At 49.9% G+C, this 15817-nt stretch overlaps 1 protein-coding gene across 8 annotated transcripts in view; it reads right to left on the bottom strand.

Moving 5' to 3' along the window:
• SLC4A5 (solute carrier family 4 member 5) overlaps nucleotides 1-15817 on the bottom strand; it is a 108896-nt gene that overhangs the window by 24271 nt on the left and 68808 nt on the right. For all 8 annotated transcript variants that reach the window (XM_082743936.1, XM_082743935.1, XM_082743941.1 and 5 more), the window contains 10 exons: nucleotides 15024-15079; nucleotides 12942-13099; nucleotides 12429-12516; nucleotides 11338-11492; nucleotides 10783-10971; nucleotides 8932-9106; nucleotides 8295-8428; nucleotides 7345-7616; nucleotides 3444-3502; nucleotides 768-968 (listed from right to left, as the gene is read on the bottom strand). In XM_082743936.1, the coding sequence (XP_082600062.1) occupies nucleotides 768-968; nucleotides 3444-3502; nucleotides 7345-7616; nucleotides 8295-8428; nucleotides 8932-9106; nucleotides 10783-10971; nucleotides 11338-11492; nucleotides 12429-12516; nucleotides 12942-13099; nucleotides 15024-15079 (1487 nt within the window). The remainder of the gene's footprint in view (nucleotides 1-767; nucleotides 969-3443; nucleotides 3503-7344; nucleotides 7617-8294; nucleotides 8429-8931; nucleotides 9107-10782; nucleotides 10972-11337; nucleotides 11493-12428; nucleotides 12517-12941; nucleotides 13100-15023; nucleotides 15080-15817) is intronic.

Here is a 15817-nt window from a genome sequence, read left to right as displayed (position 1 = left end):
ATCGAGTCCCGCATCGGGCTCTCTGCTCAGCAGGGAGCCTGCTTCCTCCTCTCTCTCTGCCTGCCTCTCTGTCTGCTTGTGATCTCTCTCTGTCAAATAAATAAATAAATAAAAAATAAAAATAAAGCTAAGAATTTCTATTAGCCAAAAGCTACCATAAAGAAATAAAAAGTTCAGTCATATAAGATATTTGTGACACATATGATCACAAAAAGGTTTCTACCCAGAATATGTATAGAAATCTTGCAAATCCGAAAGAAAAAGACAGATTGTCCAATAGAAAATGTGTGAGAGATTTGAAAAGTCACTTCCACTAAGAAATTCAAATGGCTACGTGGCCAATAAGCACACAAGACTTTCAAAGTCATTAGTCATTGGGGAAATGAAAATTTTAACAACACAACGAGATACTACTACACAGCAAGATCAAAGATAACACTATCTTTGCCAACACGTGTTGCCAAGGGGGCTTGATAACAAGAGAACTCACTTCTCTCTGATTCTGAATCTGTGCTCTTTTTTTTTTTTTTTTTAAAGATTTTATTTATTTATCATGACCTGAGCCGAAGGCAGCGGCTTAACCCACTGAGCCACCCAGGCGCCCTTCTGAACCTGTGCTCTTAACTTGAAAAATCCCAGTGTGTGGGCTGGTGCTAATGTGGTGGTGTCCATCCTGTCGGGGCCAGAACCCTGACAGGGAGACTCAGTGGGGCTTCCTTGTGAACTGCCTAACTGTAGGCCCCTTCCCCACTGCACAGTGAGCTTACCTTGGTAGGGAAATAGCGGCTGAATTTGAACTTCTTCAGGGTCAGGGTCATGGAGTACGTCCCGAAGAAAAGGATGAAGGACATGAGTGCCAGGTCTGGGATGAACTGGCAGGAATTCCCGAGCAGCTGCCCACCGTAGTTCAGACATTCCTTCTTGCTCAGCAGAGACCAGTCCAGTGCTGTGAGGTTAAGGGGGTTGTACTTGGAGACAAAGCACGGGAGAGAAAGGGTCAGGGCCTTCCTGGGAAGTCAGCTGTATCCTTGCCCCTAGAGTCCCTCAGGCAGCTCACATACCCTTCCCATCCTCCCTGGGGCCCAGCAACAGAATTATGTTCCCGGAGAAAGGCTCTGTCAAGGAACAACAAACAGCAGGGCCCCTGGGAAGATTAGGAGCTGACACGTGTTTCTTCAGTGCGTTCTAGGATGCGCTGCTGAGTTAGCAAGGAGAAGTAGCTCAGAGGTTGGGACACCCTCTCCGGTAGAGGTTTGGCCACCAGCTCAGTCAGCTATGGATCTCTTCCCTGGAACAGCTCACATTTATTCTTCCTTTTCTTTCCCCTGTGCAGACCTTTTCACGTATTTCACCCTTGTCAGATCTCTCTTAGGTCAGTCACTTCCCCTTTTCATGTCTAGATGCCTAAAACCCAGGGTATACAGAACAATTACATATACAGAAACACACACATATATACACATACGTATATCTGTATGTATATGAATGCATATGTAGACATACATGTGTATACATACATACCTGTTCATATACATAGGTTTCTAAGTATAATAAAAGCAGGTAATTTATAATAAAATTTAATATATATTTAAAAAAATTACTGTGTAGAGGCGCCTGGGTGGCTAAGTGGGTTAAAACCTCTGCCTTTGGTCATGATCCCAGGGTCCTGGGATTGAGCCCCGCATCGGGCTCTCTGCTCAGCAGGGAACCTGTTTCTCCTGCTCTTTTTCTCTGCCTGCCTCTCTGCCTACTTGTGATCTCTGCCTGTCAAATAAATAAAATCTTTAAAAAAATTACTGTGTAAATATTCAGCAACCTGCAAAATGAAGTAAACAGGTATCTGCAACCACCTGTAATGAATCTTTGCATTAAGAGGAATGTGGGACTTTGAAATAATCATGATTTCCAATGAATCAGGCCTCCCTGTGTCCACACTCCTTTGCCATGTGACACCAACAGTTCTCCCATCAAAAAGTGAAGTCTATCTCTCCACCCTTTTGAATCTGGCCTGGCCCTGGGTCCGCTCAGACCAATTGAATGGGGGAGGAAGTGGCTTTGAGCAGGTTCTGGAGCTGAGGCCTTACGGGGCCTTGCCGGATCTGCTTTTACCCTCTTGGCAGTGTGAGACCACCACGGAGTGGGAAAGCCCAGGATCAGAAAATACCACATGAAGAGAGAAGTCCAGATTTGCAAGACATCTGCTGAATGCCAAGATCTCTCTCAGTCACTGAAGCTATCCAAGCTGCCCCCGGCCAGGCAGCGTGTTTCTACTGCCCCACTGGGCCGGCCCCACATCTCTCTCCCAGCTCATCTCTTGTGCTTCCCCTGGGCGCTGCCACACGCTCCTGCTGTCTCGGCCGGGCAGGCCCACTCACTGTCCTCAGGACAGCTTTTGTGTTTTCCTCGTCTGCCCTTCTGTCTGGGCTGGTCCCTGGCCTGGAATGTGGCTCTCTCTAGGGAACCAATTTTCCCGACCTTCCAGACCAGGCCACATTCCATCTTCTGAGGCTTTCCTCCCAGTTTGCAGGGTGCCTCCTGTCTCCATGGCTGGAAGGACACGTTTGGCCTATATTTGACAAATGACATGTCTGCTTCTGCTGTCCCATTAGCCTCATGTTCATCCCCACACATACATCACACACAAGTTGGAGGGCAGGCAGGAGCCACATCTGTTTTTTTGTCTTTTTGGCCCTCAGAGTACACACAGCACCTCACACATAGCAAGTATCCAGGCTCAGGCCCTGGCTGAATCCATTCTTCCTCCCTCAAAATCAGATATTTGAAAGACCTTAGGTAAAGTTGCCAACCGAGCGGTCGGCCACTGCTGCAGGAGTGACGGAGGGAGCAAGCTCAGCGACAGAGAAAGTCCCAATATCTCCCCCAAAGCCTACCAGGAGCTGCTCTTCTCCTGCTGTTTGACCCTTGGAGCCACTCAGGCCGGGCCCCTCTCCTGAGGGCCACTGCCCATCATTGTGGGGAGAGGCAGACCAGACGGCATGGGGACTCGTGCGCACACAGGACAGAGCAGATCCAGCGAAGTGGGTTGGGGGGGTAGAATTCATAACCTTTCTGGGACTGGGGAGTGGCACTATTAGGTGGGAGTTGGAGATGCTAGGTGGAAAGGTAAGGAAGAGGTAGAAAGCTGGCTGGGAAACTGTTTATACGGTTATGTGGCCCTACTTACATTCCTCCCCTCTACCTTCCTTTCATGTGTGTGGTGTTTATGCACATGGATTTAATAGGATGAGGCATGTTTTAAAGGGGAGGTTTTGACTATATACATTTACAATAAAAGTCTGCATTTACACAGCTCACAGGTGACCCCGATGTGCAGCTGGGGTGGCAAAGTCTGGCTGGCCATAAAAGGGCCTCTGTTTCCCAACCTCTCCGCTCTCCCCACAAGCAAAAGCGCTAAAACGTGTGAGTAAGAGGAGAGGACTTACCAGAGAAGTGTTGGTGTTTGGTGTCGGCAGGGCTGAAGCATTAAACACGGTTGTATTCACTGTGGATGAGCACAGGACACGGGACTGGTCAGTAGCTGCAGGGTTGGGAGCCCACGGCCAACACCAGGCCCCCACCTCTTCCATCTCCTACTCTTGCTCAGAGCCCAGGAGTGGCTTCCCTTGTGAGGGCAGCTCATTGTGCCCTGACCCAGTGAGAACAGGGGTGCTCGGACAGACCCACTGGGCCAGTCCGGGACAGCTCCTGCCTGACCTGGAAGGGTTGGCTTTAAAAACCAAAGTAAGGAATCTGCTGCCACGACATAGTGCGGACACAAGCTGGCGGATAATGGGCCTTGTGAATCCCTACCAGCACCTCAATCCATGTCTGTGCCCTCAGACATTTTCAAAGGACTTACTCTACATCACACGCTACGCCAAAATGTACACGTGTCATCTGGCCAAGTTCCTAAATTCCCAAGTTAGCTCTCCCTTTTTAAGGATGAGGTCACGGAAGCCCAAAGAGGTTAAGTCACCTGCCCACTGCCCACAGTCAAACAGCTGTGGCTTGCAGGAGTCCTGATCCATCCCAGGGAGCTGGCCCAGCCTGGATGTCTCCAAGCTCTACACAGCAAGCGTCCCTTCATACATGCCGCCCTTCTCTCCCCCTTCCTGTCCACATGTGCTTTTTGTAGGTCAACAGCAAGAATGCCTTGGCTTTGCTATTAAATTTTCTAACCTGCCCTCTGAATGCATGCTGTGGAACATTAAACTGAAGTCTGGGACCTGAAGGAGAATCAGAACCCAGAGGTGTTGCTCTAAGCTGTTGACACATCCCTTGTCTTGGCACTCCCCTACACAGCCTTGTGTCCTGGACTGTAAGTGGAGCATGTAAGGGTTCCCATCATAGGCCACTGGAAGAATTGAGAGCTGTTAATTCCCTTCCTGCGGCATGTAGCCATTCATTAAAAAGGCAGGCCTTGGAGGCTGCCATTTGTCTTTTCTCTTGCTCCTACACTGCACGGGTGGAGTAGGGCCAGGTCCTCCTTGCCTTTCTTCTCCAAGTGAAGGCTCATTAAGTAATTCCAATGCAGCAGGTTTGTGGGGGGAGGGAGGAGGCCCACTAGCCAGTTGGCCGGCAGTAAATATGAAATGCAGTGCAAGCCACTTGGCTCCTGCTGGTCGCCCATGGTTGGTTAGGAACCCAGAGCGAAGCAGAGGATATTCCTGAAGCTTCCTTCAACTTCCAACAAGCTGTCACGGAATGGAGGTGATCACAGGGCCCCTCTGTGTTGCCCATTTCTGGGGTGGTTGGGGCTGGGAGGCACTAAGGAATTCTGTCTTGACCCAGGGCAGAATATCCTTGAAAGTTCTACAAACTAGAGGTTTGTTATGATTATTCTGAAGACAGCTTCACTAACAGAAATCAGTACACCCGCTGTCTTCCCTTACAACGCTGACCAAGAGAACAAGATGCACAGTTAACAACAGGGCAGAGAAAGTGGGCGAGAAGGCTAACTCAGGGCCACACAAACACTAGAGGAGGACTCGGGGCTAATGTCTGAGCGTTCAGACACTTTTCCATTGTCCAAGCTTGTCAGACCAGACACTCCTATAATGTCTTGTGCTTCGGCTTAGCCATTTCTTATATTGGGTAGGGTTTATCTGAAAGTCACTTCGAGATGAAGAAGGATAAAATAGAACATGGAAAATTCCAGAAAGGGTCCAAGTATCAAATATTTTTAAACGCTAGTGTTTACAAAGTGGTACTCACTTGGGATTGAAAGCAGCCAAGTCAGTGTGTGCAGCATCCATAAATAGAATACAAACCAGTTACAATGGAAACAAGATTAATTTTAAAAAGAGCGCCCCCGCACAACGAGCTCTTAGGATGAAGAGTGGGGAAGACTGAGAGGGTGCCTTGCCCAGATGGGGCTTTGCAGTAAAGCTGGGAACGTGGAACATTTTGTAAGTAAGCGGCCCACAGACTGGGAAAGAAACACTCCGCACTTAGTTCCCCCCTTGCCCAACTCCTGTTGTTGAGAACTTTCCTTTCATATTCTAATCATCTAATCAAAACTAAATTGTCCTGATTTCAGTTCCTTTACTCTTGGTGAAGAAACTGAAAATCTAATCTTACCAGGGTTAGTGGCTAATAATGGCTATGTATCACTAATTAATAGTTCAATGGAGAAATGTTTCTCAAACTTAGGCATGCATCAGAATCACCTGAAAGGTTTCTTACTATACAGCTGGCCCTACCCCAGAGTTTCTGATTAGCAGGTTCGGGGTGAGGCCCAAGAATTTGTATTTCTAACAAGTTCCCAGAGGTGTTAAGGCTGCTTCTGGCGACCACACTTTGAGAGCCATGGCAATAGACTGACCCAGAATCATGAGGTGACATCAGGCAACTGGGCAAGGCCAGAGAAGGCGCTATTTGGAGGCAAGTAGATTTTCTTATGGCCATCAATTCCAACCTTATATGCTCCTACGTCCCCTGTTCTTAGAACATGTCTATGTTTGGTTTCTCCTGTGGACAGATGATTCTCAGAATGACCAAAGTGCTACATAGGATCCCAGAATTAGGACTGTTTCTAAAAGAGATCAAGGCCATGTACTTCCAAAAGCCATGTTTGTGGGAACATTTGTGTTCAGTCAGTGCAACGAAGCCACCATCCAATGGGCACAAGCAGCAAATGGGAGTGCCCTTATGGGGCCCACGCCACAGAGGAGAGATTCACTCCAGGACAGAATGAAAAGGGCCTGCAGGTAGGATCTCCTCCACCCCTGGGCAAGCAACATGTTCTGGCTTGAAACAAACGTTAGCTTCACGTATTTTTAGATTTTAATGAAATAACTCTAAATTAATGATAGAAAAAATTTAAGTCTAGATTTCTTTACAAAACTAGTGCAGTGAAAGAGGGAGAGAGGATATAATTAAAACTATACTCTCTGAGGTCAGAATATCTTCCTCCCCATGAGGCCTAGTCTAAAGCTGGGTGCACAGTGATGGCACGGTAAATATTTTTGATTGACTTATGATCAATCTTTTATCAATAACATGCGTTAGAGTGCTAAACAACATGAAATCTACTTGTGTCAAACTCCATTCTGATCTGGGCATAGATTTGAAAGCCTCACAAGAGTTCATGAGACCGGCAGGGCCAGCATTGTTAGCACTCCTTCATAGCTAGGGAAACTGAGGTTCAATGTGACCTTAGGTGGTCTCTGGACCTCAGTTTGCTCTCTGTGAGTCCAGCTTGGTGGTGCTCAGAGATATATGGATCTCTATTTCTAGATCTATGTATCTACTGGCGTCCTGGCTCTGCAGCATCCTGGCTACCCCAGGCACAGTCCACTGAAGGCTCTGAGGGCATGACTGGGACTGTGAAGGGAAGCCAGTGGTTGAGACTATAGGAAGCCCTAACTAAACAGATGACACTTCTTTGGTCAGTAAGAAATTCCACAGGAATGGCACTGAGTATTACCAGGTTGACCAGTTGGTTGATTCAACCTCCCACCCAGTGCAGAATTTTTTTTTTTTTTTTTGAGAGAGCAAGCTAGTGGGGATGCTGGGGGAGCAGAGGGAGAGGGGGAGAGAGAATCTTAAGCAGGTTCCATGCTCAGCATAGAGCCTGACCTGCAGCTTGATCTTATGACCCTGAGATACGACCTCAGCCAAAATCAAGAGTCTGCGCTTAACTCACTGAGCCCCCGGGCACCCCAGGAATTGTTTTTGCATCACCCTTGGCAGATGGACATCCAGGTAGTGTTCAGGTCACTTGCTACCACCCAAAGGGGCTGATATCTCTCAGGGTGGTATCTCCTACATTTGAATAGAGAGCTGTGGTGGGGAGAGAGTGAGTGGGTGGGGGCTCGGGGCACATCTGGGATTACCGGTCACCTGTGTCAGGGGCGACACACTCGCATTTGTAGGTGGTGATGGAGTCAGGCTTAAAGTCCATGTTGATGGGGTAGTACTTGAAGGCACCAATCATTTTCTTGATGGCATCATAGATGAAGATGAAGCTGATGAGGGTGGAGAAGCCCTCTTCAGTGAAGCGGGTGATATACTTGATGATAAAGCTGGCGTCTGTGGCCACCAGGATAAGGCACTGGATGGCTGAGTGGAGGCCAATCCAGAGGCGGAACTCCATGTAGTCCAGACCATTGCCTCTGGAAGAGAGAGGGAAGGAAGGGGCCTCGAGCCCAGGGCTCTTGGACGTGCTTGGTTCCCCAGACTCACTCTTAGTGGCTCATCTGTCCCCGCTGTGGCACAGATGCCCTCCTGGGAACTGTGAGAGGACTAGGGACAGGGACAATTCCTGGGTAGGGTCTTTGCAAATTCTGGGAAAGAATCTCGTGGGGGTTGCAGGAAGGTGCTAAGACATCTCAATTCTTACACATTTGGTAACAAACACCCAGGATGAAAGAAAAACAGAGAATATCAAAGTGACGGAATCAGGGGAGGCCTCTGAATGGCCTCATGTTGTATATGAAGCATCTGAGCCCAGAGTGGTGACAGGAGCTGCCTGGTTCAGGGCATACATAGCCTTTGGACCTCCAGCTCACACTGACTTCCAGTTATAATTGTTTACAAACAGTGAGAATGGTCTCCTCTTGTCTTGCCTTGAGGTCTCCCTATCAGTTATGCTAAAATGCTCTAGGATGGCTAAAGGCAGGTAGCTGGAGGGAGTCAGGGGGGACCACATGGCAGTCCCTCCCACAGGGTGATAAAGGCAGCTTTGGTACCTCCTCACCTTTGCCTCCCTTTTGGGCCTATTCCCCTGTCCTGGCTTTGGTATAGTGCCCCAGGTGTGATAGCAGGCTCCGGGGGCTACCAAGGGCACCTACTTGCTGAAGTCGAAGAGGAGCTTCTCAAAGATGAGGATGGGCCCTGTGCTGCTGAGGATGATGAGAGGTTGTCCCGAGAAGAGGCAGAACAAGGAGCCAGCCATGGCAGTGCCCAGGAAGCTCTCCATCACTCCCTGGGGGCATGAGGAGTATAAGGCTCAACGGAGGCAGGAGAAGGGACCTCTAAGCATAGCCTAGAACCCAGCCAAGGGCTCAGGCCACAGTGTTCATCTTTCATTTTTCCCTTTCCTCCCCAAATTCACTATGTGGTATACCTGAAAACTAATATAACATTGCATGTCAACTATACTTCAACAATAAAAATTAAAAAAGAATAGAGTGCAATTAACACTACTTAACAGATAATAAACATTAAAAAAGTTTGATCTGTTTATGTCATCCTTACATTTGGACTTTAGTAACATGATTTAGCTTTAGGTATTTTAATACTACTGGCTTTTTTTTTTTTTTTTTTTTTTTAAGGGTAAAGAATTACTAAAAATGATGGTCCAAACCCAGGGTGGCTGAAACCCAAGCCTTAGTTTTGGGATTATGGAGCCACCAGGTGGCTCCTTACCGCCACCTGGTGGCAGCAGTTTTATGAAGGTTTGCACTAGGGTCCTAGGCTCACACACACCTGATAATTGTCAGTGGCATCCCCCAGGAGCCCACCAAAGGTGATTGCATTGGTGATGCAGCCGAGGTAGATGAATAGGATGGCAGAGATGGACTGGATGTGGAAGCCGTCGTAGAAGTCACTTGGGAACCAGGGCAGCTTCCTCTTGATATCCAGACACAGGCCACCGAAGAACCTGCTCAAGACAGGCCCAGGGGCTGCTTTTTCCCCAAAACACCAGGCAGGGGCAGGGCTATTTACAGGAGCCTGCAGAGTCTGGGGCAAGGAAGGGAACTTGACTAGAGGTGGATGGGAACAGAGACCTTCCTACCAGAACATGAAATGGCAGGGAAGGATTTTTGCAGGACAGAAAAGATTGTGGTCAGTATCATCCCCACTGGAAAGGTGGTCATGGACAGCCTGGATGGGAGAGAGGGGAGGCCTGCTGGGGACATGTTCTGGAGTAGACCTAGCATTCCATGGGGAATGGAAATCGTAGGGTCCACAGAAGTCCTGGCTGTCCTCCTCAGGGATGTCCCTGCTCATCTTCACGGCCCCTGACTGTGCTTGGTAAACATAGGTGTGTCCAACTTTAGGAGAAAACAACATCCCAGATTCATCAAGGGCAAATTCTTGAATTTATAACTGGTTTCTGTATTCTCCAGAACAATCAAGTGGGGAATTTGAGTTTAACAACAGTGTTTATTGGGCCTACTATTCCCCCACAGCTCCTAATGCAATGCTTGGCATGGAGGCAGGTTTCTCAGCCTTGGTACTATTGGCATGTCCGTCTGGGTAATCCTTGGTCGTGGGGCTGTCCTGTGCCTCATAGCAGGCCAAGCAGCATCTCTGGCCTCCGCCCACTAGATGCCAGCAGCATCCCCCTTCTCGTTGCGGAAAACAAAAATGTCTCCAGACATTGCCAAATGTCTCCTGGGGGAGGATGAGGGTATAGGCAAAGTTACCCCCAATTTGGAACCACTGGCTGGGATAGAGCCAAAGACATATAAAACATGACTCTATTCTCAAAGTCATAATTCACGCATTGCTTTGCAGGGCCATGTCCTTCCCTAAATTCAGAGCAACCTGAATTATTCTAAGAGTCAGCAAGGAAACCCAGCCCAATTCTTCTCTCTCTCTCTTTTAAAGAAAGAAAAAAGAAAAATTCAAATGGTACTGTTATGGATTAAATTGTGTCACCCCCCCACCAAAGACACATTGAAATCCTAACCCCAGTACCTGTGGATGTGACCTTCTAGGGAAATTGGGTCTTTGCTGATGTAATCAGGTTAAGATGAGGTCATGGCAGTGGGCCCTAATCCATTATGACTGCTGTCCTCAAAAGAAGAGGAAAATGCCCCAGGAAGAACAGGGAGAAGACCAAGTGAGGTCAGACGCAGAGACCGGAACCACACCGCCACAAGTCAAGGACACTGAGGATCGGAGGCCACCACCAGAAGCTGGGGAGAGGGAAGGAAGTTGTCTCCCAGAGTCTCAGAGGGAGCGTGCCTTGCCCATGCCTCAATTTGGAACTTCTACCCTGCAGAACCGAGACCGGAAGCTTCTGTTGCTTAAGCCACCTAGAATGTGACACTCTGTTAGGACAGCCCTAGAAGACTCATACAGGAACAGAGTCCAGAGAAAAGTTCGGGTGCCTCCACTCCTGTGCTGGGCCCCACTTCCCTTCTCCTGCGGAAACCCTGTCGCCAGATCCGGAGGGGTTTTGAGCGCGTGGGGAGGAAAAGAGTGCAGTGGCCAAACCCCGTGGCCGCGAGGGGGCGCTGCACGCAGCGGTGGGGAAGGTTCCCGCGGCTGGGTGAGGAGGCAAGCCTAGAGGTTGGCTAGTGTCACTGTCAGGCCTGGGGTGGGCACCTTCCCGTCCAGATAAGCTCTTCTCCGATTTCGTGCACGGCTGGCATCTCTCCATCGTCCCCGTTGCTCCCTCCGCCGGCCCCGCCGCCGCCGCCACCGCCTCCGCCGCTGCCTCCCGCAGCCGCCCCGCCGCCTCCCCCTGCAGAGCCGTTCATCTGGCCTAGCTCCATAAGCGAGAACACAGATTTCCTGTAAGGAATAAGGGGGTCATGGAACGGTGGGGCTCCCAATCCTGGCACGAGCTTAGGCCCTCTAGAGCTGTTCTGAGAACACGTCTTACCTCTCCAACAAAAAACATGAACTATCTTAAAAGACAGAGACAAATGCAGAAAATGATCTCACAGTACCCACACACGGGTCACCCAGAAGTTATGGATGTTCACATGCAACATATTGCTTGCTTTTTTTTTTTTTTTTTTTTTTTTTAAGAAATAAAATGACACCAGGAGAAGAAATAGCATAAACCTGTCTATGCTGACCACAAAAGCCGTGGACAGACTCCGAACTCCCTTTGAAGCCCAACATCCCTCACCACCCCTCCATCCACATACACACCTCTTATCAGCAGAGGGCACCTTCTTGGGGGGCTCAATTCGGATATTTGGGTCCCATTCTCCAGGGGGAAGGACGATGACCTCATCCAGAAACTCATCAATCCCTGCTATCAGATCGTCCCGATTCCGGGCTTTATAGGCCACGTCACTGAAGAGCTGGCAAGGGAAGAGGAAGGGGCCATCTCGCTGAGGGCTGCCTCTTAGCCACCTCCAGGGAGCACATAACATACAGCATTGGAGAAAACCCCTCTGAACATTTGTTCCCTCCAGCTCACTCTCTGTCTTTAGGGAAGGACAGAGTCCTGCAGGTGAAATTCTGCACAATAGGGAGCAGCGGGCCTTGAGGGAAGGCCTGAAGGCCAGGTCTCCGTGGCCTAGCTGTAGGGCTTTGGCTGAATGACTTAACCTTTCTGCTTTCAGTTTTGCATGGAACAAGCTCATTCAAAAGCCTGTTAGAGCCCAGTCCCAGAAGCTCAGCTATTTTAGATCTGATTTTAACTTCCTAGCCCCTCATCCTTGGAGGGTCAGGCTGCATCTTTCCAGGCTGCCTCCAGAGTGTTCTTTCTGATGTAGAGCTTGTGCCTGCATTGAATGTCTTCTAGGTTCCCCATCACTCCTGGGACAGAGAGAGCTCCATGCTGTGCCTCCAGGCTCCATGTCATCTCTGGCTCATCTCCTGCTCTTGAAAACCTTACACTGAGCCTAAGTTGAACCACTTTTATCCAGCTTCTCCATTTCCAAGCTTTGGCTCCTGTTCCCTTTATCTGGAATGCCTGCCTCTTAGGCTTGTGCAGGGTTGACCTAACTCCTGCTCATCCTTTGCATAAAGCCCTCTCCTGCAGGAAGCCTCACCTGGCTACCGAGACAGTTAGCATGTGGTTCCCTTCAGAATTACAGGTCTGTCTCTCCCACTTGACTGGTGCTCCTAAAGAGCAGTGACTGCCCCCTGACTCTCATAGCCCTCAGCGCCCCACACAACCTGGCACACAGGAGTGCTCCAATGTGCCTGTGGGGTAAGCAAGTGAACAGAGGCCCGGTGCCTGACGCAGGAGCCGTGACAGTCAGCAGTATGCGTTTCTCATTACCACTTACATCGTCTACCATAAGGGTTGCAATGGCGCGGCCAATTTCATTGTAGGATTTTGCTCTCCCAGAAGGTCCGAGCAGTATGAACAGAAATCTGCAAAGATGAAGCGGGAGGAGGTGGAAGAAAGCAAGAAGGAAAAATAGAAGCAGGTGAAGAGAGGGATTCTCTGGCCCTGGACATTATTCATTCTCAGCTCATGAACTGACCACACACTTGTCTCCTTTAAATCCCATATTTGCTCGGCAAAGACATCTTTTCTTCACTTCCACCAGCCCCCCTTGCAGTCCCCATGGTCTTGCTGCCCAAGCCCAGCCAACGGTATCTGTCTCAGCTCCTTCTTTTTATGATTATTTTAAATAAAGTCTAAAACTCTTTCCTAGTCAGAAGATTTCCCTCCCCAGCAATTGCCTGATTTTCCTTCTGTGTTTTAGGGGTGCCTCCAACAGTACTTTGTGCCAACTGCATGGACAGCTGGCTTCCCTCTGGTGGATGGGGGCTCAGATTTCAGTGACCCTCACCTGGTGGGAACAGGCACCTCGGTCACTCCTCCCAACATGGCTGACTGGATAAGGCGCACAAAGGCGATGAATGGCTGGTCCAGGAAGTCCACCTCACCCACAAGCACGTTGGAGGCTTCTGAGTCCTTAGGGATCTTCTTCATGAATTTGTTTTTCAGCTGGTCAGGGAGGGGGAAACAAGATGTCCATGGATACTCTCATCAGTGGTTTCAGCTCTCGGTCCCTCAACCCCCTGCAGATTGCTGTGAAGGTCTGACTTTAAAAAATTCTCCAAGCATTTCTCAGGAGAGCGAAATAACCAAATATTTTGCCCTATTCTGCAAACGAGGAGACTCAAAATTGGTTAACCCCAGGACCAAACAAGCCTGGAAGCAACAGGCGATGACTTGACCCCTAAGACATTCCTTGATGGGTGGGAACTTTGCTGAACTAAAGCGTGAGCCGAGGGGTCAGACAAGAGACCCAGGGTTGCTGGACATCAGGCCTCATCCCCAAGCCCTCTGAGGCCCAAGTAGATGGCAGCTGGCTCTTCCATGCTGGGCACACAGCCCTCCCTGTCTGCCTTCATCTTGGGTGGCCGTGGGAAGGATGAGGCCCATTCTGACAAACAGGGCAGACATGCTTTGCCATCAGCTTCCTGGCTGACAGGAGCCACTGGACCCCACCTCCAAGTCTGAGGGAGACTTCCATGGCCCCAAGACACCCCCAGGGGAACTCCCAAGAAAACTCATAGCTTCTGACACTTTCCAGCTAAGACCATTGACATGCTAGGGGCTAGTGTCTGTTCAGGGGAGGAAGGTCAAATAGGCAGAAGGAGTGGGGTCCAATATAAGAGGTACTGGAGACAGGTCCTCGTCCCAAACTCATTTACACTCTCTATGTGCCTGGCTTCATTCCTAGGGTTAAAACATGGACTCCTCTGAGTCCTATGTACAATGAAAATGCCCCAAGGACAGTCTTTAATTTGTCTCTGAAAGACTTTCACCAGGCAATGTTTTCTCATCATGGCTTCACCACCTGCGTGCATGACTGTGGTAGTTTTTCCCTCTAAATAACATTCCAGAATATTCCTTCCTAAGTTGCTCCCAAAGTAAGGGCTCTTGAATCAGACTGCCTAGGTCAAATCACGGTTCTGTTAACCTTTCAGGGCATGGACTTGGGCACATTATTTAACTGCTTTAAGCCTCAGGGTCCTTGTCAGTAGAGCGGAGATGGTAAGAGCAGCTGCACAATGCTCACAACAGCTCAGCATGGGCTAGTGCGTGCAGTGTGTGGACCTTAAATGTTAACTGATGCTCTTCTTCCTATTACTTTAGCCAAAGGGCCCTGGGGACTCTGACACAAGGGACTTTGTTTTGCCTTCCACCAAACTTGGGGTGCCTTGAAGGTCTGCAGGTCACTCAAGCTCCTGAGGGGGTCTCACCAAATTTCATGTTTCCTTCCTTCAACACCTTTCTTCCTCTTCCTGGGGGCACAGGCAAGGGGACCATGATCCTGCTGCCTTCAAGATGTGTGGGGGTTGCAGTGGAAAAGGGCTCCCACCAGGCTTCCCCAGGGGCATAGTCACAGGGTGCCTGGGCTGTGGGGCTTAGAACTTGGACTCAACATGTTTGTAGGATTCTGATCTGCTCGTGGGGGTTTTAGGCAAGCTGGTGGGAGACAAGAATGAATGTTATCCTCCCCCAGCCTAGAAGACCCACCAGTGGGCACTGGCCCTGTTGTCTCCACAGGGAGGCCTCACTGCTTTTCTCTGCCAGCCCAAATTTCCACTCCATCCTTAAAGGCACTCAGGGGCTTGAAGGAGGTAAGACTCTGTGTGCTGGCCTCTGTCCAACAAATCCCCAGCTCAGGGATGGCTGGGCCCTCACCTGATCATGCTTCTTTGTTCCCCACTCCCGCTAGTGCCTGGCATATAGGGTTTGGTTGGTACCCGACTGATGGGCTGGCCAGTCAACAAGGCATCCCAGAGCCCCCACCCAGGTGCTTCCTGGGGACTCCTACTCCTTCATGGGAGTGGAGTTCTGCCCATTGGGCTTCCCTGCCCAGCACCTTCATGGCAACCAAGAGCAGGGTCTTTACTACCTGGTCTGTGTTTGGGGTATGAGAAATATCATTCATGCTTCTGCTCTGGGTGTGACCTAGGAGAGAAGAAAGGGGGGGGGTGGGTCAGGCTCTTGCAGGTCCTTTTCTCTTGGTCCCTATACATGCTTCCCCCAGCTTCACAACCAAAGCAAGGCCCCCTCTCCCCTCACCCCCTCAGTCCCCTGAAGCTAGCCTCTGCTCCCTTTTCTTGTCTTTCTTCCCTTCTACTGCACATTCTCCTTTTCCCTCCTCACTCCTCAGTCTGCTGCGCTCTGCTCCCTGCCCCTCCGCCCCCTCTCTTGGAGCAGAGATGGAGATGTCTGCTCTGTGCCAGGCCCCGAAGGAGGGGAGGGGACACAGACACACTATCAGCTGAAACTCCTGGTGCCACCGAGCTTAGACTTGTTGGAGAGAAGACCACTTTCACCTCTGTCCTCCATGACCCGTGTGAGTGTCGAGAGTTGCTCGGGGATTTGGCTGGCAGGGGAAGGAGAGTGGGGCTCTCTGTAGGAAGAGCAGTGATGGCAAATGATCTGAACTGCCCAGTGGGTCCTTCCCCCGTCCAGGCAGGAGAAAGTCAGCTCTCAACTTCCAGCAGCAGCCACATCCAAGGGGCACTCTCAGGCCTGTTATTTCTTGGCTTTTCGTGGCCTGTGGCATCCCCTGGTTTCCAGAACTCTGTCCGCTCTTGGCTCCCTTCTTCTTAATTGTATCCAGGATACTCTCCTGCCAGGCTTGGGGCCTTGCTTTGCCTTCACTCCCTGCAGAGGCTTCACCCCTGCATCCTTGTTCAA

The sequence above is a fragment of the Mustela nivalis genome, assembly GCF_964662115.1.
Source record: "Mustela nivalis genome assembly, chromosome: 8".
NCBI classification, from domain to species: Eukaryota; Metazoa; Chordata; class Mammalia; order Carnivora; family Mustelidae; genus Mustela; species Mustela nivalis.
This window is presented reverse-complemented; position numbering and strand designations above follow the sequence as displayed.